At 43.5% G+C, this 25,492-nt stretch overlaps 1 protein-coding gene across 1 annotated transcript in view; it reads left to right on the forward strand.

Annotated features, from left to right (window-relative positions):
- The first annotated feature begins 497 nt into the window (after positions 1–497).
- Positions 498–25,492, forward strand: part of BLK (BLK proto-oncogene, Src family tyrosine kinase) — a 40,264-nt gene continuing 15,269 nt past the window's right edge. Inside the window, exons 1-7 of the mRNA XM_067462736.1 lie at positions 498–623; positions 13,075–13,185; positions 15,006–15,054; positions 17,550–17,643; positions 19,729–19,827; positions 21,972–22,075; positions 23,391–23,537. Coding sequence (XP_067318837.1) covers positions 501–623; positions 13,075–13,185; positions 15,006–15,054; positions 17,550–17,643; positions 19,729–19,827; positions 21,972–22,075; positions 23,391–23,537 — 727 coding nt within the window. The 5' untranslated portion in view covers positions 498–500. The remainder of the gene's footprint in view (positions 624–13,074; positions 13,186–15,005; positions 15,055–17,549; positions 17,644–19,728; positions 19,828–21,971; positions 22,076–23,390; positions 23,538–25,492) is intronic.

The raw sequence follows: 25,492 nt of genomic DNA on the forward strand, positions 1-25,492 counted from the left end.
TCCACCTGGAAACCAATGCCCTCACTGTGGGAGAACATGCAGGTTAAGGACAGGGCTCCACAGTCACCTATGTACTCACCGCCAGGACACCGAACTTTAAGGACAATCTTACTCAGACAACGAGGGATCGCCTAAGTAATTCAGCAAGTCAGCTGAGTAGGACCCAGCCCTTATTTTTTGGGGCGGACCAAGACGGTGATGAACAGAAGTCAATACAGGGAAGTCAAAAATAGCTGTGAACAGTTTGAAAATGGTAAACAGAATAGCAGCTTGTTCTAGTCCATTGAGGCTTTGTGGGCAAGTGTTATTTTCCACCAAAGTGGCCACAAGGCTAACATTAGCTCAGAAGGAACCTGGCGGCTGCTTTACAGGCCCCTGGACCCTGGAGAGCATCAGCCGTCCTCCCAGTTGGCTCTTCTGATCTTGTCGGCAGGAAACCACGAACTGACGCAGGCAAGAGGCTTTATTAGGGCATTTCGGTAGACAAGTGACTTTGTCAGATGAAAAAAGCCCTTATCAAGAGCTTAGAAGACTCCAAATGTTTGGTCTTCTTTGGAAGCTGTGGAGGGCTTCTGGGATTTCAAGGGAGATGTTTTGAACGCTGTCGCAAGGAAGACGCCAAGGTGAGAAATTGAACTTGGTGCAAACTTGCAAACCCATAGCATTGGCTCTTTCCAAATGTTGGGACCAAGGGTACATGTATAATGTAACATTAATGTAGTTTGACGCCACTTTGCCTGCCATGGCTCAATGCTGTGGAATGGATGGAGTTGCCATTTTACAAGGCTTTTAGCCTTCTGTGCTGAATAGCGCTAGTGTCTCACCAAACTACAACTCAGGCCGCTTCTACACTGCCACATACAATCCAGATTATCTGCTTTGAACTGGATTATGTGACATCTTAGACTCACATATTCCAGTTCAAAGCAGATAATGTGGATTGTATATGGCAGTGCAGAAGGGGCCTGAGTCCACACTGATAATCTGGATTATATGGCAATGTAGAGGGGGCCTGATGCAGTCATGCTGGCCACATGACCTTGGAGGTGTTTACGGACAACGCTGGCTCTTTGGCTTAGAAATGGAGATGAGCACCACACCCCAGAGTCAGACATGACTGGACTTGATGTCAGGGGACTACCTTTACCTACCTTTAGAGGGGGCCTCAAAAGATTACCTAGCACTCACCCATGACAGTCAAAGTGGTACCAAACTGCATTGACTCTACAGTGTAGATGCATCCCAAGACTAGACTTGAAAATAGATAATCAAATCCAGATTATCTGATTTGAACTGGATTAAACGGCAATGTAGACTCAGGTAGATAGTCTGCTTTGATAATCTGGATTATATGGCAGTGTAGAGGGGGTATCAAAAGATTACCTAGCACCGACCCATGGCAGTCAAAGTGGTATCAAACTGCATTAATTCTACAGTGTAGCTGTACCTCAAGACTAGACTTGATAATAGATAATCAGATCCAAATTATCTGATTTGAACTGGATTAAACGGCAATGTAGACTCAGGTAGATAGTCTGCTTTGATAATCTGGATTATATTCCAGTGTAGAGGGGGTATCAAAAGATTACCTAGCACCGACCCATGGCAGTCAAAGTGGTATCAAACTGCATTAACTCTACAGTGTAAATGCACCCCAAGACTAGACTTGAAAATAGATAATCAAATCCAGATTATCTGATTTGAACTGGATTAAACAGCAATGTAGACTCAGGTAGATAGTCTGCTTTGATAATCTGGATTATATGGCAGTGTAGAGGGGGTATCAAAAGATTACCTAGCACTGACCAATGGCAGTCAAAGTGGTATAAAACTGCATTAATTATACAGTGTAGATGCACCCCAAGACTAGACTTGATAATAGATAATCAAATCCAGATTATCTGATTTGAACTGGATTAAATGGCAGTGTAGACTCAGGTACATAGTCTGCTTTGATTTTAATCAATTTTAATCTATTACATTTGGCCCGGCCATTTTTAAAAATTGTTTATGTCACTATTGATTGTTTTTTGTTTATGTGATTTATATGATTTGTATTTTATTGATTGTTTATTGATGTTGTGTTTATTGATGTTTTGTTTGATGTACTTTGGGCTTGGCCTCATGTAAGCCACACCGAGTCCCTTGGGGAAATGGTAGCGAGGTACAAATAAAGATTATTATTATTATTATTAATTTTACAGTGTAGATGCACCCCAAGAATAGACCAGTTTTCAGAGATTTGGCGTTCTAGACGTTTTGATTTTATTTTCCAGCTGTAGAAAGGAGAATAACTATAACACCCAAAATGTGCCTTCAAATTACCTGTCACCTTTTCATAGAATCATAGAATCAAAGAGTTGGAAGAGACCTCATGGGCCATCCAGTCCAACCCCCTGCCAAGAAGCAGGAATACTGCATTCAAATCACCCCTGACAGATGGCCATCCAGCCTCTGTTTAAAAGCTTCCAAAGAAGGAGCCTCCACCACACTCCGGGGCAGAGAGTTCCACTGCTGAACGGCTCCCACAGTCAGGAAGTTCTTCCTCATGTTCAGATGGAATCTCCTTTCTTGTAGTTTGAAGCCATTGTTCCGCGTCCTAGTCTCCAAGGAAGCAGAACACAAGCTTGCTCCCTCCTCCCTGTGGCTTCCTCTCACATATTTATACATGGCTATCATGTCTCCTCTCAGCCTTCTCTTCTTCAGGCTAAACATGCAAAGTGGTTCCATGCGTTTGTGGTTTTGGTGGTTCCATACGTTTTATAGAATTATTTGTGCAAAGAAGATTCAGAATAGAACTGCTCCAGCTTTTCTCTGAAATATCGTCTACGGCACTTGTTATTCTGCAGCGATTGCCCATCCAAACGCTAACCATGCCTGGCCCTGCTTAACTTCCAAGATCTGATAGGATCTGGCTTGCCAAATATGTAGGCAAAGGAGCCACCATAGTTTGGTTGTCTGAGCATTGACTTACTTTGGAGCATTGCAGAACTATTGGATGATGTTGGGCAAATCTAACTCTCTCCAGAGAAAGGCAATGGCAAATCCTTTCTGAATAAATAATGCCCAGTAAAAGCTTTGCCATACTTTGGAAATCACTTGAAGGCACACAACAAAGACAACAACAGCAACAAACCTCAGGAAAAATCCCTTCCAGCAATGAAACATTTAAATTTTGTTGTTTTTGTTGAGTTTCTAACCTGATAAGCAAACCTATCATGTTTTCTTGGCATGCTTTATTCAGGGTGTGTGTGTGTGTTGTATTGCCTTCCACTGAGACTGGGGGACCTACCCATGGTCTCAATGGCTAAGCAGGGATTTGAACCTTAGTCTTCCAGGTTCCTAACCAAACACACTATACAATTCTGCCTCTCTACCATCTCATTGGGGAGACTGAACATTAATGGGGAGGCAATGCCCCATTTTGTTCTCCTGTAGTTAACTCCACGTGCCAAAGCGAATACAATTGAATTCCATTTCTATTTGGTTGGGCTAAAGATATAATCAATAAAGGTGTCACTCTATTTTGGACTTGGCCATGGCAGTTAAAGTGGTGTCAAACTGCATTAATTCTATTGTGTAGACCATTGTTTCTCAACCTTCCTAATGTCGTGACCCCTTAATACAGTTCCTCATGCTGTGATGACCCCCAACCATAAAATTACTTATTAACTGTAGTTTTGCTACTGTTATGAATCGCAATGTAAATATCTGATATGCAGGATGTATTTTTATTCATTGGACCAAATTTGGCACAAATACCCGATATGCCCAAATTTGAATACTGGTGGGGTTGGGGAGGGATTGATTTTGTCATTTGGGAGTTGTAGTTGCTGGGATTTATGTTGTTGTTGTTCATTCGTTCAGTCGTCTCCGACTCTTCGTGACCTCATGAACCAGCCCACGCCAGAGCTCCCTGTCGGCCGTTACCACCCCCAGCTCCCTCAAGGTCAGTCCAGTCACTTCAAGGATGCCATCCATCCATCTTGCCCTTGGTCGGCCCCTCTTCCTTTTGCCTTCCACTTTCCCCAGCATAATTGTCTTCTCTAGGCTTTCCTGGCTTTCCTTTTCCTATAGTCTTTCCTATAGCATAATTGTCTTCTCTAGGCTTTCCTGGCTTTCCTATAGCTGGGATTTATAGTTCACCTAAAATCAAAGAGTATTCTGAACTTCACCATCAATAGAATTGGGCCAGACTTCCAACACAGGACCCCTATGACCAACAGAAAATACTGGAAAGATTTGACCTTGAGTTTTGGAGTTGTAGTTCACCTACATCAAGAAAGTACTGTGGACTCAAACAATGATGGATCTGGACCAAACTTGGCACGAATCCTCAATATGCCCAAATGTGAACACTGGTGGAGTTTGGAGATAATATATCTTGACATTTAGGAGTTGTAGTTGCTGGGATTTATAGTTTGCCTACAATCAAAGAGAATTTTGAACCCCACCAATGACAGAATTGGGCCAAACTTCCCACAGAGAACCCCCATGACCAACAGACAATACTGTGTTTTCTGATGATCTTTGGCAACCCCTCTGACACCCCCTCATGACCCCCGACCCCCAGGTTGGGAAACACTGCTCTAATATGATGACATAGGAATTGGAACGACTGGACAACAAAATTGGACAATTTTTTTAATTAGGAGACGTAATTGATGTATGTTTTTAATACTATTGTTATGGTTTTATAGTATACTAGCTGTACCCACCACGCATTGCTGTGGCCAACTTTCCCTCTTTCCCTCCTTCCATCACTCCCTCTTTCCTTCTCTTATTCCTTCCTTCTCTCTCTTTCCTTCCTTTCCCCTTTTTCTTTCTCTTCTGCTGTCTCTCTTTTCTTCCTTCTCTCTTTCCTTCTCTCCCTCTTTCTCTAAATCTTCCCCCCTTCCTTTAATCCCTCTTTCCTTCTTTCCCTTTTTTCTTTCCTTCTCTCCTTACTTCCTTCTCTAACTTTCCTTCCTTCCCCCTTTTTCTTTCCCCCCCCTTTCTCTCCTTTCTTCCTTCTCTACCTCTTTCCTTCCTTCTCTCTTTGCATCCTTTTCCCTTTCCTTTCTTTCCCTCCCTCCCTCTTCCTTTCTTTCTTTTCTTTCTTTCTTTTTTTTCTCTCCCCTTCTCCCCCTCTTTCTTTCTTTTTTCTGTCTTGTCATTTAGCTTTTCATCATTTAGCTTTTGGGGGCTTTTTAAGTCCCTTCTGCTGTGTTTTTCAGTGTTTTTATGAGTGAAGGTTGTTAGGTGTATTGTGTCCAAATTTGGTGTCAATTCCCCCAGTGGTTTTTGAGTTCTGTTAGTCCCACAAACGAACATTACATTTTTGTTTATATAGATGTTCATGCTTTTAAATGTTTAATAATGTATTAGGCATTGAATTGTTGCCTCTGTAAACTTCCCTGCGTCACCTGAGAAGGGTGGTATACAAATACAGTATATAAACAAACAAATAAATAAATAATGCATTGCCTACTGCACCAGATATTTATTGATGGCCTCCCATCCAAGTACTAACCAGGGCTGACATTGCTTAGCTTCCAAGATCAGACAGGACTTGATGCTTTTAGGGTATTTAGGGATGTCTATCTATGATATCTATGTGTGCCTTCAAATCACCTGTTGACTTATTAATTGCATAATGTTTTTTTAGGCACGGTAACACTCGGGTAATTTCGCCAGTTCCTTCTTCTGGAATAGAGCCTGCAGCACCTGGGATTCAGTGCTGGGCTCCCATCTAAGCGCTCAGGGAGCATACAACCCCCTTGTTGCGCCAGCTCCACTGGCTGCCAGTTTGCTACTGGGCCCAATTCAAAGTGCTGGCTTTGGCCTATAACGCCCTAAACGGTTCTGGCCCAACTTACTTGTCCGAACGTATCTCTCCTTACGAACCACTAAGGACTTTAAGATCATCTGGGTAGGCCCTGCTCTCGGTCCCACCTGTGTCACAAGCACGTTTGGCGGGGACGAGAGACAGGGCCTTCTCAGTGGTGGCCCCTCAGCTATGGCACACCCTCCCTAGAGAGATCAGATCTGCTCCCTCCCTCTTGACGTTTCGGAGGCAAGTTAAAACGTGGCTATTCCAGCAAGCGTTTACAAATACAGAGTAGCTAATATACCGTTTTCCCGAATGAAGCAGAGAGTGTTTGAGGACCGGGACATCCGTAGGGATACCAAGGTGCTTGTTTATAAAGCTATTGTCCTCCCAACCCTGCTCTATGCCTGTGAGACGTGGACTGTCTACAGACGTCACATGCAACTCCTGGAACGATTCCATCAGCGCTGCCTCCGGAAAATCCTGCAAATCTCTTGGGAAGACAAGCGGACAAACGTCAGCGTGCTGGAAGAAGCAAAGACCACCAGCATTGAAGCGATGGTCCTCCACCACCAACTCCGCTGGACCGGCCATGTTGTCCGGATGCCCGACCACCGTCTCCCAAAGCAGTTGCTCTACTCCGAACTCAAGAACGGAAAACAGAATGTTGGAGGGCAAGAAAAGAGATTTAAAGATGGGCTCAAAGCCAACCTTAAAAACTCTGGCATAGACACTGAGAACTGGGAAGCCCTGGCCCTTGACCGCTCCAGCTGGAGGTCAGCTGTGACCAGCAGTGCTGCAGAATTTGAGGAGGCATGAGTGGAGGGTGAAAAAGAGAAATGTGCCAAGAGGAAGGCGCGTCAAGCCAACCCCGGCCGAGACCGCCTTCCACCTGGAAACCAATGCCCTCACTGCGGAAGAAGATGCAGACCAAGAATAGGGCTCCACAGCCACATACGGACCCACAAGAATATTGGAAGACAATCATCCTCGGAAAGCGAGGGATCGCCTAAGTAAGTAAAGTAAGTAAGCTAATATAGGAAATCGAATGACCTGACAATGGAATTGGACAATGCTTGAGAATAATGAGATGCTGACGATATTGTTTTTGTTGCTTTTCTGATGTCTCATACTGTTTAATGTTTTTATCTATATTATGTTTTATGTATACTGATTTGTTGGAATCCGCTTTGAGCCGCCAATTGGCTGAGAAAGGCGGTATACAAATACAGTAAATAAATAAATAAATCCAATTATTACCATAATTATTCTTACACAATCATTTGTCTTTTCTTTCCAGTCCTCTTTCCCACAAAAATAGTTGGAGGTCTTATTAAAAAGCCTTAATATAGGACTTCCAAACTCATAAGTAACCAGTAATTCATGCGTCATAGAGAAAGAATTCTGCGTTTTGTCAGGCAAAAGGTTTTGAAAAGTCCCTTCCTTCGCAAGCGGAAGAGGAGGAATTTTGCACATGGTCAGAGGCACCGTGTCTTTGGGTGATGAATGAGAACAACCCATCCCTTTCCCAGCATTGTAATTTCTCAAAAGCACCCTTTGAAACCTTTTCCAAAACCCTACTTAGAATCTCCAGTTCTCTCATACCTCTTCCTTGAAAGGTCAGAAAACCCCACACGTTTATTTCAGTGTTGAGGTTTGGACAGTTTTTAGCTGTTCAAACAGTGTTCAGGAAGGAAACTGGACCCTATAAAAGTTACTAAAAGTATGTGCCTTCCCACTCAAACTTAACACAGTGCCTCAGGTGTGGCAAATGTCCATGATGGCTTTCCCCATCTCAAAAGTGAAGTAATTTCTCATCTTTGCTAGTTTGGATGAAGTTTTGAGTGCCTGAAAGTCAGAATAAATTCGGAGTAACTTGTTACCAACATGATGTTTGTGAAACTGCATTTCCTGTTTTTTTGGGTCATCTAGTCCAACCTCCTGCTGTTTAGACACACCTAAAGCCTTCCTGAGAGGTGGCCATCAGCAGGCATGTAGCCAGGGGGGGGGGGCTCGGGGGGCTTCAGCCCCCCCCGAAATTGTCACGGTGGTTCGCGAAAAGGCCTTACTGGTGCATTATTTAAACTGTTATGTTTATTAATATCATGATTTGATCACCATTCTCAATATATCCCATATGTATGGGGGTATTGGGGTAATGATACAAAAGGTTTGCTAGGCTAGACTCTCTTTCACTCAGACTCAGCCCCCCCCGAAACTCAGCCCCCCCCAAAACCCCCCCTGAAATTTTTTTAGCCCCCCCCCCCCCCGAAATGAAATCCTGGCTACGGGCCTGGCCATCAGCCCCTGTTCAAAGACCTTCAAAGATGGAGAGTCCAATAGCCTTGGAAGTAAATAAGAGCATCATTATTTATTTTGTTTATTTATTTAAAGCATTTATATTCCGACCTTCTCACCCCAAAGGGGACTCAGGGCGGAGCACAACATATAAATGGCAAACATTCAATGCCGAAACATATTAGCCCATACACATACAAAAGCATTAAAATCACATATCTCAATGTTAAAATCCACTAGTTAAAACTGTCTCAACAACCATATCAAATTTGGTTGGCATACTAAGGGTTCCTATCGCTGCCTCATTGCACAGTCCCAAAGCCACGTTTTTATTATCCTTCTAAAGGACAAGAGGGAAGGGCTGACCTGATCTCATTAGGAAGAGAGTTCGATAGCTGAGGGGCAATTACTGAGAAGGCCCTGCCTCTCATCCCTGCCAAATGCTTCTGTGATGGTGGTGGGACCGAGAACAGGACCTCCCCAGAAGATCTTAATCCATGCGGAGGTTCATAGGGGGAGATGCGTTCAGACAGGTAAATTGGGCCAGGGCCGTTTACATTACATTGTGTGGTTAGAGCACCATAGTAATACATCCCTTTCCAGGCATTGTTGTATTGTAGGGTTGTTAAAAATGTATGTTTTTTTCCCCACACTGGAAATAATCCATTAGTAACCCTGCAACAATTTATTTATTTATTTATTTATTTGATGCATTTATTAACCGCCATTCTCAGCCCTTTAGGGCGACTCATGGCGGTGTACACACATATAAAAGACAATTTACAAAGAGGCAATTACAACAACATATAAACTACATAACAATTACAAAAACTACACTAAAAATCCGCTTCGTCTCATAGTGGAATCATAACCAATCTCATATTCCTTGTTCCATTCCAGTCATCTTTACCACATTGTTATAGCACTTAATTAAATGCCTTCTCGAACAGCCATGTCTTGAGGCTTTTTCGGAAGGACATGAGGGAGGGCGCCTGTCTGATGTCTGCAGGGAGAGTGTTCCACAGCCGGGGGGCCACCACCGAGAAGGCCCTCTCCCTCGTCCCCGCCAAACGTGCCTGTGAGGCAGGCGGGATCGAGAGAAGGGCCTCCCCAGACGATCTCAAGGTCCTCGTGGGCTCGTAGGCCAAGATGCGGTCCGAAAGGTATTTTGGGCCGGAACCGTTTAGCCAGTAACCAGTTTGGTGTAGATGTCTCATTGCACTTCCTTCTGTGAAAGATTCCATCTGAACATGAGGAAGAACTTCCTGACTGTGAGAGCCATTCAGCAGTGGAACTCTCTGCCCCAGAGCATGGTGGAGGCTCCTTCTTTGGAAGCCTTTAAACAGAGGCTGGATGGCCATCTGTCAGGGGTGATTTGAATGCAACATTCCTGCTTCTTGCTTCCTCATGTTCAGATGGAATCTCCTCTCTTGTAGTTTGAAGCCATTGTTCCGCGTCCTAGTCTCCAGGGAAGCAGAAAACAAGCTTGCTCCCTCCTCCCTGTGGCTTCCTCTCACATATTTATACATGGCTATCACATCCCCTCTCAGCCTTCTCTTCTTCAGGCTAAACATGCCCAGCTCCTTAAGCCGCTCCTCATAGGGCTTGTTCTCCAGACCTTTTATCATTTTAAAAGGTGCAACAAATATGGCAATACTTATGCAGACTGGTTGGTTAACAAAATACACGATCCTGGGAGTCGTAGTTTGGTGAGGCACCAGTACTCTTTGGTATAGAAGACGGATGGCTTTGCAAAAAGGACAACTCCTATGATTCCATAGCACTGAACCATGGGAGTTCATGTGCACCCTTAGTGAGGAAGGGTCAAAAAAGAGGCTCATCTGACTATGTTCCCACTTGCCCTTGATTTATTGATAACAAGAACAGCAATAAAAGATAGAAAGGCAACCAATGTTACTTCTTAATTTCTTTCTCTCGTTTCCGCTTGCACAAAACCCTGGAGATAGCAGAACCTATTTTTTGCCCTCTTTCTCTGAAACCCGGCTGGAGTTATCTGATAGGAAGCTTGATGCTCAAAACGGTGGCTTTTCATTTTATCTCCATCAACAAAAAATATTCTCGTATACTCAACCTCAGCACCTCATGGGACATCTCAAAAGTGATATATGAAGCCCATTTAGTGCCAGTGTAGTATAGAGGTTTGAGCGTTGACACTGGAGACGGGTTAGCCATGGAAACCCAATGAGTGACCCTGGGCAAGTCACACTTTCTCGGCCTTAAAGGAAGCCCCCAAAAAACATTTGGCTTGTTCTTTAAATCCGACATTAGTTTGGCACTTTGGGCTAATAAACAGTGTGTTTCTGGCACAATGCTTCTCACCTATTTACTTCATCAGAGAAGAAACTGCTGGATCTTATCTTTGTGTTCTCAGAACGGTTCTTTCATGAAGTTGGTCAATGAGAGAAAGTGCTTCATTTATCCTGACCTTTTAGAACATTATCATAGAATCATAGAATCATAGAATCAAAGAGTTGGAAGAGACCTCATGGGCCATCCAGTCCAACCCTATAACATCCAGAATGTGCCTTCAAATTACCTGTCACCTTTTCATAGAATCATAGAATCAAAGAGTTGGAAGAGACCTCCTGGGCCATCCAGTCCAACCCCATTCTGCCAAGAAGCAGGAATATTGCATTCAAATCACCCCTGACAGATGGCCATCCAGCCTCTGTTTAAAAGCTTCCAAAGAAGGAGCCTCCACCACACTCCGGGGCAGAGAGTTCCACTGCTGAACGGCTCTCACAGTTAGGAAGTTCTTCCTCATGTTCAGATGGAATCTCCTCTCTTGTAGTTTGAAGACATTGTTCCGCGTCCTAGTCTCCAAGGAAGCAGAGAACAAGCTTGCTCCCTCCTCCCTGTGGCTTCCTCTCACATATTTATACATGGCTATCATATCTCCTCTCAGCCTTCTCTTCTTCAGGCTAAACATGCCCAGCTCCTTAAGCCGCTCCTCATAGGGCTTGTTCTCCAGACCCTTGATCATTTTAGTCGCCCTCCTCATGACACATTCCAGCTTGTCAATATCTCTCTTGAGATATCCCTCTGACTTGTCAATATCTCTCTTATAGCCTGCATTGAGTGGCTATGAAAAATCCAAATATGTTTTATACTCAGTCACAGGGTTGGATGGCAAAGTGGACCAGTGTCTTCCATCTCAGAGGAGCGGTGGTGAATTTTGTGCAGGTTTTAATCTGTAAGGAGGAGTTTTCCCATATATTTGAAGGGGATAGGACTAAATTCCCTAAAGGCTCCAGATTGCATCTGATTGTGGATGCTAAGCAGGACCAGTGTTGGTTAATTGTTGGATGGGAGACCACTGGGAAAACCAGGCATACTTTAGAGGAAGGAACAGAGAGTTTTCTTGTGGAGAGAAAAAATGGGGAATAAATAAACATAATAATAAACATAATAATAATAATAACCAGTAAAGGTGGTCCCAGTGGTGATCAGCACACTGGGTGCAATGCCTAAAGACCTTGGCCTGCACTTAAACACAATCGGCACTGACAAAATGACCATCTTCCAGCTACAAAAGGGCACCTTACTGAGATTATTCGCTGATACATCACACAGTACTAGACACTTGGGAAGTGTCCGACGTGTGGATTTCAGTGGCTTCTCTGTGTAGTCTGACATGGTGGTTGTGAGAGTGGTCCAGCATTTCTGTGTTCTCAAATAATATGCTGTGTCCAGGCTGGTTCACCAGGTGCTCTGCTATGGCTGACTTCTCTGGTTGAAGTAGTCTGCAGGGCCTTTCATGTCCCTTGATTCGTGTTTGGGCAATGCTGCTGCGTTTGGTGGTTCCTATGTAGACTTGTCCACAGCTGCATGGTATACGGTAGACTCTCTTAACCTTTGCTGAACGTAGCATTTGTTGGATTTTCTTGGTGGGTCTGTAGATAGTTTGTATGTTGTGTTCCCTCATCAGCTTCCCTATGCGGTCAGTGGTTCCCTTGATGTATGGCAGGAACACTTTTCCTCTGGGTGGATCTTCATCTTTACTCTCGTGGCTTGTTCTTGGTCTTGCAGCTCTTCTGATGTCTGAGGTGGAGTCTCCATTGGCCTGTAGAGCGCAGTTGAGGTGGTTCAGTTCCTCTTGGAGGAAGTGGGGTTCGCAGATTCTTTTTGCACGGTCTGCCAAGGCTTTAATGGTGCTTCTTTTTTGACTTGGGTGATGGTTGGAGATTTAATGTAGATATCTATCTGTGTGTGTGGGTTTTCTGTAAACGGTGTGACCCAATTGTTGATCTGGTTTGCGGATGACTAGGACATCTAGAAAAGGCAGTCTTCCTTCATTTTCTTTTTCCAGGGTGAATTGGATATTTGGGTGGATGCTGTTAAGATGGTCCAGGAACCTGTTGAGTTCTTCTTCTCCATGGCTCCAAATGGTGACAGTGTCATCCACATATCTAAACCATATCGTGGGCCTTTTTGGTTGCTGTTTCCAGGGCTTGTTTTTCAAAGTGTTCCATGTAGAAGTTAGCTATGACCGGGCTGAGAGGGCTCCCCATCGCTACTCCATCTTTCTATTCGTAGAATTCATTGTCCCACTGAAAGTAGCTGGTGGTGAGGCAATGGTGAAACAGAGCCGTGATGTCTTCTGGGAACTTCTGGTTGATTATTGCAATGCTGTCTGCTACCGGGACCATGGTAAATAGAGACACCACATCAAAGCTGATCAGTTTGTCATTGATATTTAGCTTGAGATTGCTGATTTTTTCTATGAAGTGGGTTTTTATTTCATCTTATTTAAGTGTACTAGTTGAACTATAAATCCTTGGGGTAGGGTGTGTGTTGTTCGACAACACCAGGATTATTATGAGGGGTAATTCTCCCATTCTCCGAACCCCAGTGTACACCTTGGTCCTTCCTTTGGTGCTTTCTTTGTTTTCCTAGCAAACTAACCAAAGTTTGTTCTGCTTCCACCTTGTTTGCATTTTCTTCAGGGCAGGATGGGTCTACGTGGAAGCAAAAACAACAAAACCATCGTGCAGCAGAGGAACAATTCAATATATAAGCTGAGGCATAAAAAGAAAGTGCCGCCGCCTGCACCACCGGTACTACATCTTCTTCATGAGCAATAGACCAGGCATGGGAAACCTCTAGATATTGGGGAACTCTAATATCTGTCAGCCCTAAAGTTTCGGACAAGGACTCTCTTCTCCCTTTTTTTTATGGCAAAGGGAAGAATCTTAGGATGAGAACATCCCCTTCAAAATTAACTATCTAGCTAGCTTACTAGCTATTTACCTATCCATGGGTGCACTATAGAATTAATGTAGTCTGACACCACTTTAACTGCTAGGGCTCAGTTCTATGGAATACTGGGAGTTGTAGTTTGGTGAGGCACCAAAGGCCTTGTAATAGTACAACTCAATGATTCTATAGCATTGAGTCATGGCAATGAATGTGGTGTCAATAAGTCTACAATATAGTTGCACTTAAGATCTGGCATCCTGTAAGTGATGCATGTCTAAGACCCCTTTTATACTGCCATATAATCCAGATTATGAAATCAGATAAAACACATTATCTGTTTTGAACTGGATTATATGAGTCTACATTGCCATATAATCCACTTCAAAGCAGATAAACTCAATTACATATAATCACTGCCGGTGGCGCAGTGGGTTAAACCACTGAGCTGTTGAACTTGCTGATCGAAAGGTCACCGGTTCGAATTTGGGGAGGGGGTTGAGCTCCCGCTGTTAGCCCCAGCTTCTCCCAACCTAGCAGTTTGAAAACATGCAAATGTGAGTAGATCAATAGGTACTGCTCCGGTGGGAAGGTAACGGTGCTCCATGCAGTCATGTTGGTCACATGACCTTGGAAATGTCTACGGATAACACTGGCTCTTCAGTTTAGAAATGGAGATGAGCACCAACCCCCAGAGTCGGACTCAATTAGACTTAATATCAGGGGAAAACATTTACTTTTACCTTATATGGCAGTGTAGAAGGGGTCTATGTCATGTTGTTGGAATTTAGTGCATAACATATATTTGTTACATATGAGTTACTTACTGACTGGTACTAAATCATTTGCATAATATAAATACAGTTAATCATGGGAATCGGTTAATTACCAAAGTGCCAAATGATGCTCTCAGCAGAACACTTGGCAATACAAGGATATTTTATTTATTATTATTTGGAAGTTTTATATACCGGCCTTCTCACCTCAAACGAGGGACTCAGGTCGGTTTACAGCATATATGCAAATACAATAATATATAAGTACAACAGAGTGCAACATCATTACAGATTAAAATAGTACAATAAAATACAGTAAAAACATCATCATCACAATTACCCAAGCCAAATCGTCAATACAGTCACAGTCATAGTCATAGTCACAGTTTATCATCCTCCTTCCTTGTGGACGAAGGTTATAGATTCAGTCCTCAAATGCCACATTCCAGAGCCAGGTCTTTAGTGGTTTCCTGAAAGTCAGGAGGTAGCAGATCTAATCTCTAGTGGGAGGGAGTTCCAAAGCTGGGGAGCCACCACGAGAAGGCCCTGTCTCTCGTCCCCACCAAACGCGATTGCGAGAGTGGTGGGACCAAGAGCAGCCCCCCCACCCCGGAAGATCTTAATAACCTTGATGGTTCATAGGGGAGAATCCGTTCGAACAGGTAAACTGGGCCGGTGTCGTTTAGGGATATGCAAATAGTTGCTTGGTTGTGGGATTGGGAGAAAAGATGGAGTCTTGGCAGACAAGGCTAAAGACCTTGTGAAACTACAACTCGGTGATTCCATAGCATTGAGACATAGCAATTAAAGTGATGCCAAGCTGCATTCATTCTACGGTGTTGATGCATTCTGAAATAGTAATGTTGGGTTTTCTTTCTTTCTTTCTTTCTTTCTTTCTTTCAAAGAGCAAACCAAACACATCTTCTGCTCCTGCAGACCAGGCTTCGAGCAATGGTAAGTATTTATTTACCAATTTGCTTATTCGTCCTAGTGGTTTCCTGCCTTGTCTCCAAATAAACAGCTAAGCAAAGGGAAGGAAAAAAATCAAAATGAAATGGAACATTGAAAGAAAAGCAGCGGGAGGAGAGAGAACTTGAAAGCAACTGATGATGTTTTTTAGTTGATGTTATAGTTCAAGGGTGAAACATCTTATCATCATCGTTGTTGTTATGTACCTTCAAGTTGTGGATGTTTTTTTTTGCAAGATTTATTAAGTGAGGGTTTGTCATTGCCTTTCATGGAGGTTGAGAGAGTGTGACTCAGATAAAGTCACCCAGTACGTTTTCATGTCTGAGCAGTGATTTAAACCCTGGTCTCCAACATCATAGTCCAATTCTCAACCTTATTATCCATCTTCATCATTATGATACTGCACCTTGTTGACGGGAAGCTTCCTACCAACTTAGAAATCATCTATTGGACAGATGGCAAACTATTTAAACTGGTTTTGAAAGCCAAAACCTAGGTCACAACAACGTCTGCTATAGAACTCCAATATGCTGATGAGAATGTAGTCTATGCTAATAACAGTAATAATAATAATAATAATAATAATAATAATAATAATATTTATTTATATACCACTCCATCTCCCCGAGGGGACTCAGAGCAGCTTGGTGTCTCACTGAACACTGAGAAAACCAAAGTGCTCTTTCAGCAGGCAGCAGCCAATCCCTCTCCAATGCCAGAAGTACATCTTAACGGTGTAAGGTTAGAAAATGTTGACCATTTCCGCTACCTTGGCAGCCACCTCTCCACAAAAGTAAACATTGACACTGAAATACAACACCACCTGAGCTCTGCGAGTGCAGCATGCTTTTGAATGAAGTAAAGATTGCTTGAGGGTTAGGACATTCGTAGGGAGACCAAGGTCCTTGTTTACAAAGCCATTATCCTCCCAACCCTACTATATGCCTATGAAATGTGGACCATTTACAGACATCACACTCAACTTCTGGAACGATTCCATCAACATTGCCTCTGAAAAATCCTGCATATCTCTTGGGAAGAAGACAGGCAGAGAAATGTCAGTGTGCTGGAAGAAGCAAAGACCGCCAGCATTGAAGCATTGATCCTTTGCCAGAAACTGCTAGACTGGCAACATTGTCCAAACGTCCAATCACCATCTCACAAAGCAGTTACTCTACTCCCAACTCAAGAATGGAAAATGGAAGGTTGGTGGATAGAAAAGGAGACTTCAAGATGGGCTTAAAGCCATCCTTAAAAATTGTGCCATAGACACCGAGAACTTGGAAACCCTGGCCCTTGAACACTCGAACTGGAGGTCAGCTTTGACCAATAGTGCTGTGGAATTCAAATAGACATGAATGGAGAAATGCATCAAAAGGAAGGTGCATCAAGCCAATCCTTGTTGGGACCACCTTCCATCTGGCAACGAATATCCTCACTGTGAAAGACCATGCAGATCAAGAATAGGTCTCTACAGTCACCTATGGGACTTACTCTTGGAAGGCAATCACCGATGCTGATGGTGATGCTGTAGACCTTGTAAAACTACAACTCTTTCTGCCCGCGAAGCCTAAAAACCATCTCTAAACAGCAAGTCTTGGGATTCCGTAGGACGTTGCCATGGCAGCTAAAGTGGAATCATAATGCCATAATTGCATAATGCGAGGGGCCTCCCTGGAGAGGTGCTTGATTGTCACCTCTGCTTCAAAGAATGAAAAATCTACCCTGAGTTCTTGGCTCAGAAAACAACGTTTTGCACTTTTCTGGCGCGACTCCTCCAATAAATCCAAAACGAAATAATAGCCCAGCTCTGCTCTCACAAAACCGCACATTATTCCAGAGGCATGTGACTTTGTGATAAAAAGGAGGATGCTGGCGGGTGGCTTTACTTGAAAAGGTCAGATGGAGTAAGATTTAAAACTATCTGTCTCCTGGGCGTCTATATTTAGATTGGTTTCTGCATTCGCCAAAGGTTCAGGTCATATAAAAGCTGTTAGTGTTTTTCCTAGGCTTAATGGAGTCACATTTGCATTTTTTCCCCTAAGGAATGCATCTACACTATGGAATTAATGCATTTTCACAGCATTTTAACTGCTGTGGCTTAACACAATGCAATCATGGGAGTTGTAGTTTTGCAAGGTCTGTAAGCCTTCTCTGCCAAAGAGGGCTAATGCCTCATCAAACTACAAATCTCACAATTCCATCGCATTGAGACATGGCAAAGTGCTATCAAGCTGTATAAATTGTACAGTTTAGTTGCACCTTAGGTTGATGCATATCCCAATTGCTTAATGAGGAATAGTAATGAGCAAGATCCCCCCATAACAGTGTGGATTCTAGATAGGGAATGAGATCTTCAGAGATCCATTTGGCTTTGCAACCATTTGGGAAGAAAGCAGCATATAAATCCAATCCAATCAACCCATAATAAAGATACATTTGAACTGATTATTTACGCAAGGGCTTTTCTCCTGCGACAGGCAAACACTGTGTAATTGCGCAGCATGAGTTTGTGCCAACAAGTGAGCGGGATCTGCCGTTGACAGTAGGTGAAATATTTGAAGTCCTTTGCAGGTAAGCAGCCATGTTCAGGTATTATTATTATTATTATTATTCTGACACAAAACCACAGTATGTTACAGCAAATGAATCCAAATGAATGCTATATGTCGTATTATTATTATCCTAGCATTGCCTGGGTGTGCCTTTTCTTTGTGGTTCTTTCTTTCCTTCCTCTGTTTCCCTCATACACCCCTCTCTCTTTTTTTCTGTCTTTCCTTCTTCCCTTGGCTTTTTTTCTTACATTACCCCACTTTCCTTTCCTTTCCTTTCCTCTCCTCTTAACTTCCTTTTCTCTCTTTCGTCCCATCTTCTCTTTTTTCATTCTTTTCTAGCCTTACCTCATACTTTCTCTCCTTTCCTTCCTTCCTTCCTTGCCTCCCACTCTCCTCTTACGTCCTTCCTTCCCTTCTTCCTTCCCTCCCTCCCTCCTTTCTTTCTTTTCTTTCTGCCTGCCTGCCTCCCTCCTTTCTTTCTTTTCCTTCCTTACTTCTTTCCTTACTTCTTTCCTCCCTCTCTCCCTCCCTCTTTTCTTTCTTTTCCCTCCTCCCTCTCTCCTTTCTTTTTCTTCCTCCTCCTTCCTTCCTTCCTTTTCCTTCTTCCTTCCTTCCTTCCTTCCTTCCTTTTTTTCTTTCTTTCTTTCTTTCTTTCCCCCCTCCCTCCCTCCCTCCTTTCTTCATTTCTTTTCCTTCCTTGCTTGCTTGCTCCCTTCCTCCCTCTTTTCTTTCTTTTCCCTCCTCCCTCCTTTCTTTTTCTTCCTCCTCCCTCCTTCCTTCCTTCCTTCCTTTCCCCCTCCCTCCTTTCTTTCTTTTCTTTCTTTCTTTCTTTCTTTCTTTCTTTCTTTCTTCCTTTCTTTCTTTCTTTCTTTTCCTTCCTTCCTTCCTTCCTTCCCTTCTTTTCTTTCTTTTCCCTCCCTCCTTTCTTTCTTTTTTCTCCCTCCCTCCCTCCTTCCTTTCTTCCTTTCTTTTCCTTCCTCCCTCCCTTCCTCCTTTCTTTCTTTTTCTTCCTCCCTCCCTCCTCCCTCCCTTTCTTTCTTTTCCTTCCTTCCTTCCCTCCCTCCCCCCCTGCCTGCCTCCTTCCTTCCTTCCTTCCTTCCTTCCTTCCTTCCTTCCTTCTTTCTTTCCTCCCTCCCTCCCTCCCTTCCTTCCTCCCTCCCTCCCTGCTTGCTTCCTTGCTTGGCTTTCTTTCTTTCTTTTTCTTCCCCCCCCCCCTTTCCCTCCCTCCCTCCCTCCCTCCCTTCCTTCCTTCCTTCCTTCCTTCCTTCCTTCCTTCCTTCCTTCCTTCCTTATTTCCCTCTTCCCTTCCTTTCCCTTATACACGTCTAGCAACAGCCAAACCACATTCTTCCTTTCTTTCTCTCAGTTCCCGAGCTCAAAAAGGGTGGCCGTTTAAAATTTCAAACCCATCAATTACTTCATGTTGGATAATGAAAATTATGTATTTTTCAAGGCCATATAGTCTGAAAAACTCACAGCAACCCAATGAAGGATATGTCTAGTTATCTTGTAATCCGCCTTGAGCCATGAGCAAAGGCGAGTAAGAAATAAAATATGAATTATCATAATTATGAAGGAGAGTATGTGTGCCATGTTTGGACCAGCTCTATCAACCCATGCAGGAGCCTTTGTGGTACAACCAAATCGACATACAAATTGTTGTTGTTGTTGTTGTTTTAAAGGTAAAAGTTTCCCCTTGACATTAAGTCCAGTCTTGTCTGACTCTGGAGGTGGTGCTCATCTCTATTTCTAAGCCAAAGAGCCGGCATTGTCCATAGACACCTCCAAGGTCATGTTGCCAGCATGACTGCACGGAACGGCATTACCTTCTCACCGGATCTACTCATATTTGCATGTTTTCGAACTGCTAGGTTGGCAGAAACTGGGGCTAACAGCGGGAGCTCACCGCGCTCCCTGGATTCAAACTGCCCGACCTTGCGGTCAGCAAGTTCATCAGCTCAGTGGTTTAACCTGCTGTGCCACTGGGGGCTCCTATATTATCAACCTGCATCCATTCTTCAGTCTAGATACACACTTAGTCACTTTTCTTTCAGTGTGAATTGTGTATCTGTCTATTTATTTTGTTTCTCTGCTTTCCTCACAGCAACGGGGACTGGTGGCTCGCCAAATCACTTACCACCAAGAAGATAGGCTACATTCCTAGCAATTTTGTGGCCCGGGTCAACAGCCTAGAAGAAGAGAAGTAAGTCTGGGAGGAATGCAAAGGAGACGCTTCATGGATATCACACCAGACGAAAGCCTGTCTTGTTCGCCTGATGTTTGGGAGAAATATATTACTTTAAAGCAGGTTTCTGGTCCTCATGGTTTTGCAGCATGACATTTTAGCAACACAGAGAAATAATTAAATATACCCTGGCTCAATCAAAATAGAGACTGTTGTTAAGAAATCAGAAGGACATTGAGTTTGCATCGACACAGTAAAATTAAAGTAGCTTGACACCACTTGAACTGTCATATCTCAATGCTATGGAATGCTGGGAGTTGTAGTTTGGTGAGGCCCCAAGACTCCTGGGCAGAAATATATAATTGCCCTGTTTCCATAATATTGAGCCATGGCAGTTCAAGTGGTGTCAAACTGCATTAATTCCACAGTGTGGATGCACCCTTGGAAAGATCGTCCTGGAGAACTAGGTAAGATCTTCAAATGTAAAGACACATCATTACATGGGTGTTGTTGTTTATGACTTATGGTGAACCTATGGCGAATGCCTCCAAGTTGCCTTTTGACTTCTGAGTAACCCATGAATTTCAAAGGGGTTTCATTCAAAGTGCTGACTTTAGCCTATAAAGCCCTAAACAGTTCTGGTCCGGTTTACCTATCCGACGTATCTCTCCTTATGAACCATCTAGGATGTTAAGTGTCACGTTGCCAGGGCTCTACCTTATTTAGGTAGAGATTAATCAAACTCCCAGTTTTATCAAACAGTTTAATTAAAACAGCACTTACTTGCTGGCTGTTTTTATAGTCCAAAATATAAAACACAAAGATAACACACAGCTACAGAATAAACAAAAACTGATAGCAAAAATAACTTCGTAGTCAAAAGGGTCCAGTCCAATGGTCAAATGCCGAGATTTCAATAAACATAGTCCAGGGATCAAGAGTCTATACCGTAGTCAAAAGCCAGTCCAACGGTTCAAGGTTTCAGGATTCCAAGATTACAGGAGACAGGTCAGGATACCGAAAAATCCAACAGACCTGGGGGGAAAACCAGCAGCATCCACCACCAAAATACAACACTATTCTCCCAAAGATAAGTCTCAAAGTTAACTCCTTAAATCCAGTAACACCCAGCTGCAACCCATCTCCTGCATACCTCCACCCTTAATTTCTTTTACCTGTAAACTACTCAGCCCTTTAGAACCAAGACTTACATTAACCCTTCCATCTCCAACTGCCAGGCCTACCATCACCAACCACCATCAACTATGGAACATATGGCATTAGGATTGTCTGGGGAGGCCCTGGTCTCGCTCCCGCCTTCTTCAAAAATGCATCTGACGGGGACGAGAGACAGGGCCTTCTCAGTGGTGGCCCCTTGACTGTGGAACACCCTGCCTAGAGATATAAGATCGCCCCCCCCCCCGACTTTTTGAAAAAAAGGTGAAAAACTGGCTTTTTGAGGAGGTAAATGGAATTACGGAACTACTGACAATGCAATGGAATAATGATTTGATATGGAGACGCTCATGATAATGTTTTAAGGCTTTGTATGGTTTTTATATTTTTATATCATATGCTATTGTTTTAACAGAATTTTATGATTGTTTTTTTACTTATTATAATTCTGATGGCATTGAATTGTTGCCAATCTGTAAACCGCTCCGAGTCGGCTCTGGGCTGAGCGGGGAGGTATATAAATATATAAATATAGTATATAAATATAGTAAATAAATAAATAATAATAGGCAAGGAAGACCCAGAGGTAGTTTTGCCAGTTCCTTCTTCTGAAATGTAACCTACAGCTACCAGGACTTCTTCTTGGTCTTCCATCCACTTCCTAATCAAGGCTGATCCTACTTAGCCTCCAAGGTCAAATGGGATCTGATGCTTTTAGTTGGAAACAGGTGTAAATTCGTACTTCTTAGGGATGTAGGTCCATGGGGAGAGGCAGGTAAGAAAACACAGGGGCTCCCAGCTTTTGCTTAACTGCACCAATCCCTCGCTAAAGGTTGATGAGACTTGCATTCCAATACTTCAAAATTACACATTTCCCATTCTTGTTCTGGATATGTTTTGAAAGACTGCCCTTCTTAAAAATTAAGAGAGTTCTCCATTCCACCAGAGGTGCTTTAGTGAGGAGATGTTTCTCTTTTCTTTCTCAGGTGGTTTTTTAAAGGCCTCAGTCGAAAAGAAGCCGAACGCTTCCTGATGGCGCCGCGCAATGCAATGGGATCATTTCTGATCAGGGAAAGTGAAACGACTCCAGGTAAGAAGACTCGAAAGTGTATTGTCGAAGGCTTTCATGGCTGGAATCACTGGGTTGTTGTGAGTTTTCCGGGCTGTCCAGCCATATTCCAGAAGCATTCTTTCCTGACGTTTTGCCTGCGTCTATGGCAAGCATCCCCAGAGGTTGCAACCTCTAAGGAAGCCTGCCATAAATGCATGTGAAATGTCAGGAGAGAATGCTTCTGGGACATGGCCGTACAGCCCGGAAAATCACAACCCAGACTCGAAAATGCTTTTCCAAGTTCAACAAGTTTCTTTGAGGGACTATGTTTTAATTCCATGCTGATGACAATTGACTCTCCTCTGTTTAAAACCTTCCAAAGAAGGAGCCTCCACCACACTCCAGGGCAGAGAGTTCCACTGCTGAACGGCTCTAGCAGTCAGGAAGTTCTTCCTCATGTTCAGATGGAATCTCCTCTCTTGTAGTTTGAAGCCATTGTTCCGCGTCCTGGTCTCCAGGGAAGCAGAAAACAAGCTTGCTCCCTCCTCCCTGTGGCTTCCCCTCACATATTTATACATGGCAATCATATCTCCTCTCAGCCTTCTCCTCTTCAGGCTAAACATGCCCAGCTCCTTAAGCCGCTCCTCATAGGGCTTGTTCTCCAGACCCTTGATCATTTTAGTCACCCTCCTCTGGACACATTCCAGCTTGTCAATATCTCTCTTCAATTGTGGTGCCCAGAATTGGACACAATATTCCAGGTGTGGTCTAACCAAGGCAGAATAGAGCATGGGTAGCATTCCTTCCCTAGATCTAGACACTAGGCTCCTATTGATGCAGGCCAAAACCCTATTGGCTTTTTTTGCCACCACATGACATTGTTGACTCATATTTAACAACAAGGACTCCACGAGGACTCCAAGATCTTTTTCACACTTCAGATTCCATCTGAAGATTAGGAAGAACTTCCTGACTGTGAGAGCTGTTCAGAAGTGGAACTCTCTGCCCCGGAGTGCAGTGGAGGCTCCTTCTTTGGAAGCTTTTAAACAGAGGATGGATGGCCATCTGTCGGGGGTGCTTTGAATGCAATTTTCCTGCTTCTTGTCTGGGGGTTGTATTAGATGGCCTATGAGGTCTCTTCCAACTCTATGATTCTATCCAAAATATTCCAAAAATTATCCATAGGGGTGATGAGAGAGTGAGACCTTTGCTTTCTGATGGTTCAATGCATGCAAACTTTATTTCATGCACAAAATAATTAAAATGAATGAATCCTCAACTTGTATCTACAGCAGTGATTAAATTATAGCCAATAGCAAGAGCCTAATGTGCCTTCTCCTCTTTCCCCGCCTAGATGCCTTTTCCCTTTCCATTAGAGACAGCGCTTCTCAAGGGGATGCCGTCAAGCATTACAAGATTCGGAAGATGGACAACGGCGGCTATTACATTTGCCCCCAGACCATATTCTTTTCACTCCCGGAGCTTGTCAAGCATTATTCTGGTGAGTAAAGATAAGTGTGGAAGCATGGTGTTGTGGTTTGAGCAGAGGTAGACAATGGTAAACATCTTCTGAAGAAATCCTGCTGAGATTTGGGTCTCAAATAGCATGAACTCTTCTGGGTTTTGGAATAGCATGGGAAGAGCTGTCCAAGGTGCTGAAGACTTTGGCATAGGAAATATAGTTCAGTGCCCTTTAAACTAAACACTGGAGTGGATTCATACTCCCCAATAACATGGGGAAAACACCATCAGGAACCAATACTTCCATATTTGAAATGTTTGAAAGGATATCATATTGTGGAGGGAACCAGTTAAGGGTGCATCTACACTGTAGAATGAATGCAGTTTAACACCACTTAACTCAATGCGATGGAATCCTGTAAACTGAAGTTTGGAGAGGCACTAGCACTCTTTGATAGAGAATGAACAAGACTTTGTGAAACTACAACTCCCATGATTCCCTAACATTGATCCATGGAAGTTCAAATGGTGGGTGGCCATCTGTCTGGAGTGCTCTGATTGTGTATTCTGCTTGAAAGAATGGGGATGGACTGAATGATCCTTGGGTTTCCCCCTGGCATTAAGTCCAGTTGTGTCTGATTCTGAGGGTTGGTGCTCATCTCTATTTCTAAGCCAAAGAGCCAGCATTGTCCGTAGACACCTCCAAGGTCATGTGACCAGCACGACTTCATGGAGTGCTGTTACCTTCCCGCTGGAGCCCCCAGCGGTGCAGTGGATTAAACCCTTGTGCCGGCAGGACTGAAGACCGACAGGTGGCAAGTTCAAATCTGGGGAGAGCATGGATGAACTCCCTCTATCAGCTCCAGCTCCTCATGCGGGGACATGAGAGAAGCTTCCCACAAGGATGATAAAACATCAAAACATTCAGGCGTCCCCTGGGCAACGTCCTTGCAGACGGCCAATTCTCTCACACCAGAAGCGACTTGCAGTTTGTCAAGTCACTCCTGACACGAAAAGAAATCCTTCCCGCAAGAGCAGTACCTATTGATCTACTCACATTTGCATGTTTTTGAACTGCAAGTTTGGCAGAAGCTGGGGCTAACAGCAGGAGCTCAACCCCACTCCCTGGATTCAAACCTGTGGCCTTTTGTTCAGCAAGTTCCGCAGCTCAGTGCTTTAACCCACTACTGGGGGCTCCAACAGTCTTTAGGGTCCTTGGGGCCACCTCCAATTCTATGGATCTATGGAAATGGGGTCCAGCAACTGCTTTTTCTTCAAATTTAAAGCAGCCAGGTTAAGCACCTGAGAATGAATCATGTGATCTGTAGTTTGGTGTCTACCCACAAAAAGATTGCTAACTGGAGGTAGACGTTGCCATAAGTAGGACCTTCTGGATTACACTCTGTAACATGATTTTTGTTCTGAGGTTATAAATGCAATTTCCTAATTGGTTCTATCATAAAACCATGGAAAAAAAGTTTATTAAATTGTGGGAGGGACATTCTGCAGCACATTTTGCCATAGCTTTTCAATGAAAATCTCTTTGAGTCTCAAACAATCTGTATAAATAAAAATGTAATGTTCATTTGTGGGATTAAACATAACTCAAAAACCACTGGACAAATTGACACCAAATTTGGACACACAACATCTAACAACCCAATGTATGTTCTTCACTCAAAAAATTGATTTTGTCATTTGGGAGTTGTAGTTCCTGGGATTTATAGTTCACCTACAATCAAAGACCATTCTGAACCCCAACAACAATGGAATTGAACCAAACTTGGCACACAGAACTCCCATGATCAACAGAAAATACTGGAAGGGTTTGGTGGGCAGTGTCCTTTGGTTTTGGAGTTGTAGTTCACCTACATCCAGAGATCACTGTGGACTCAAATAATGATGGATCTGGGCCATACTTGGCACGAATACTCAATATGCCCAAATTTGAACACTGGTGGAGTTTGAGGAAAATAGAATCTTGACATTTGGGAG

The sequence above is a fragment of the Anolis sagrei genome, chromosome 1 (assembly GCF_037176765.1).
Source record: "Anolis sagrei isolate rAnoSag1 chromosome 1, rAnoSag1.mat, whole genome shotgun sequence".
NCBI lineage: Eukaryota > Metazoa > Chordata > Lepidosauria > Squamata > Dactyloidae > Anolis > Anolis sagrei.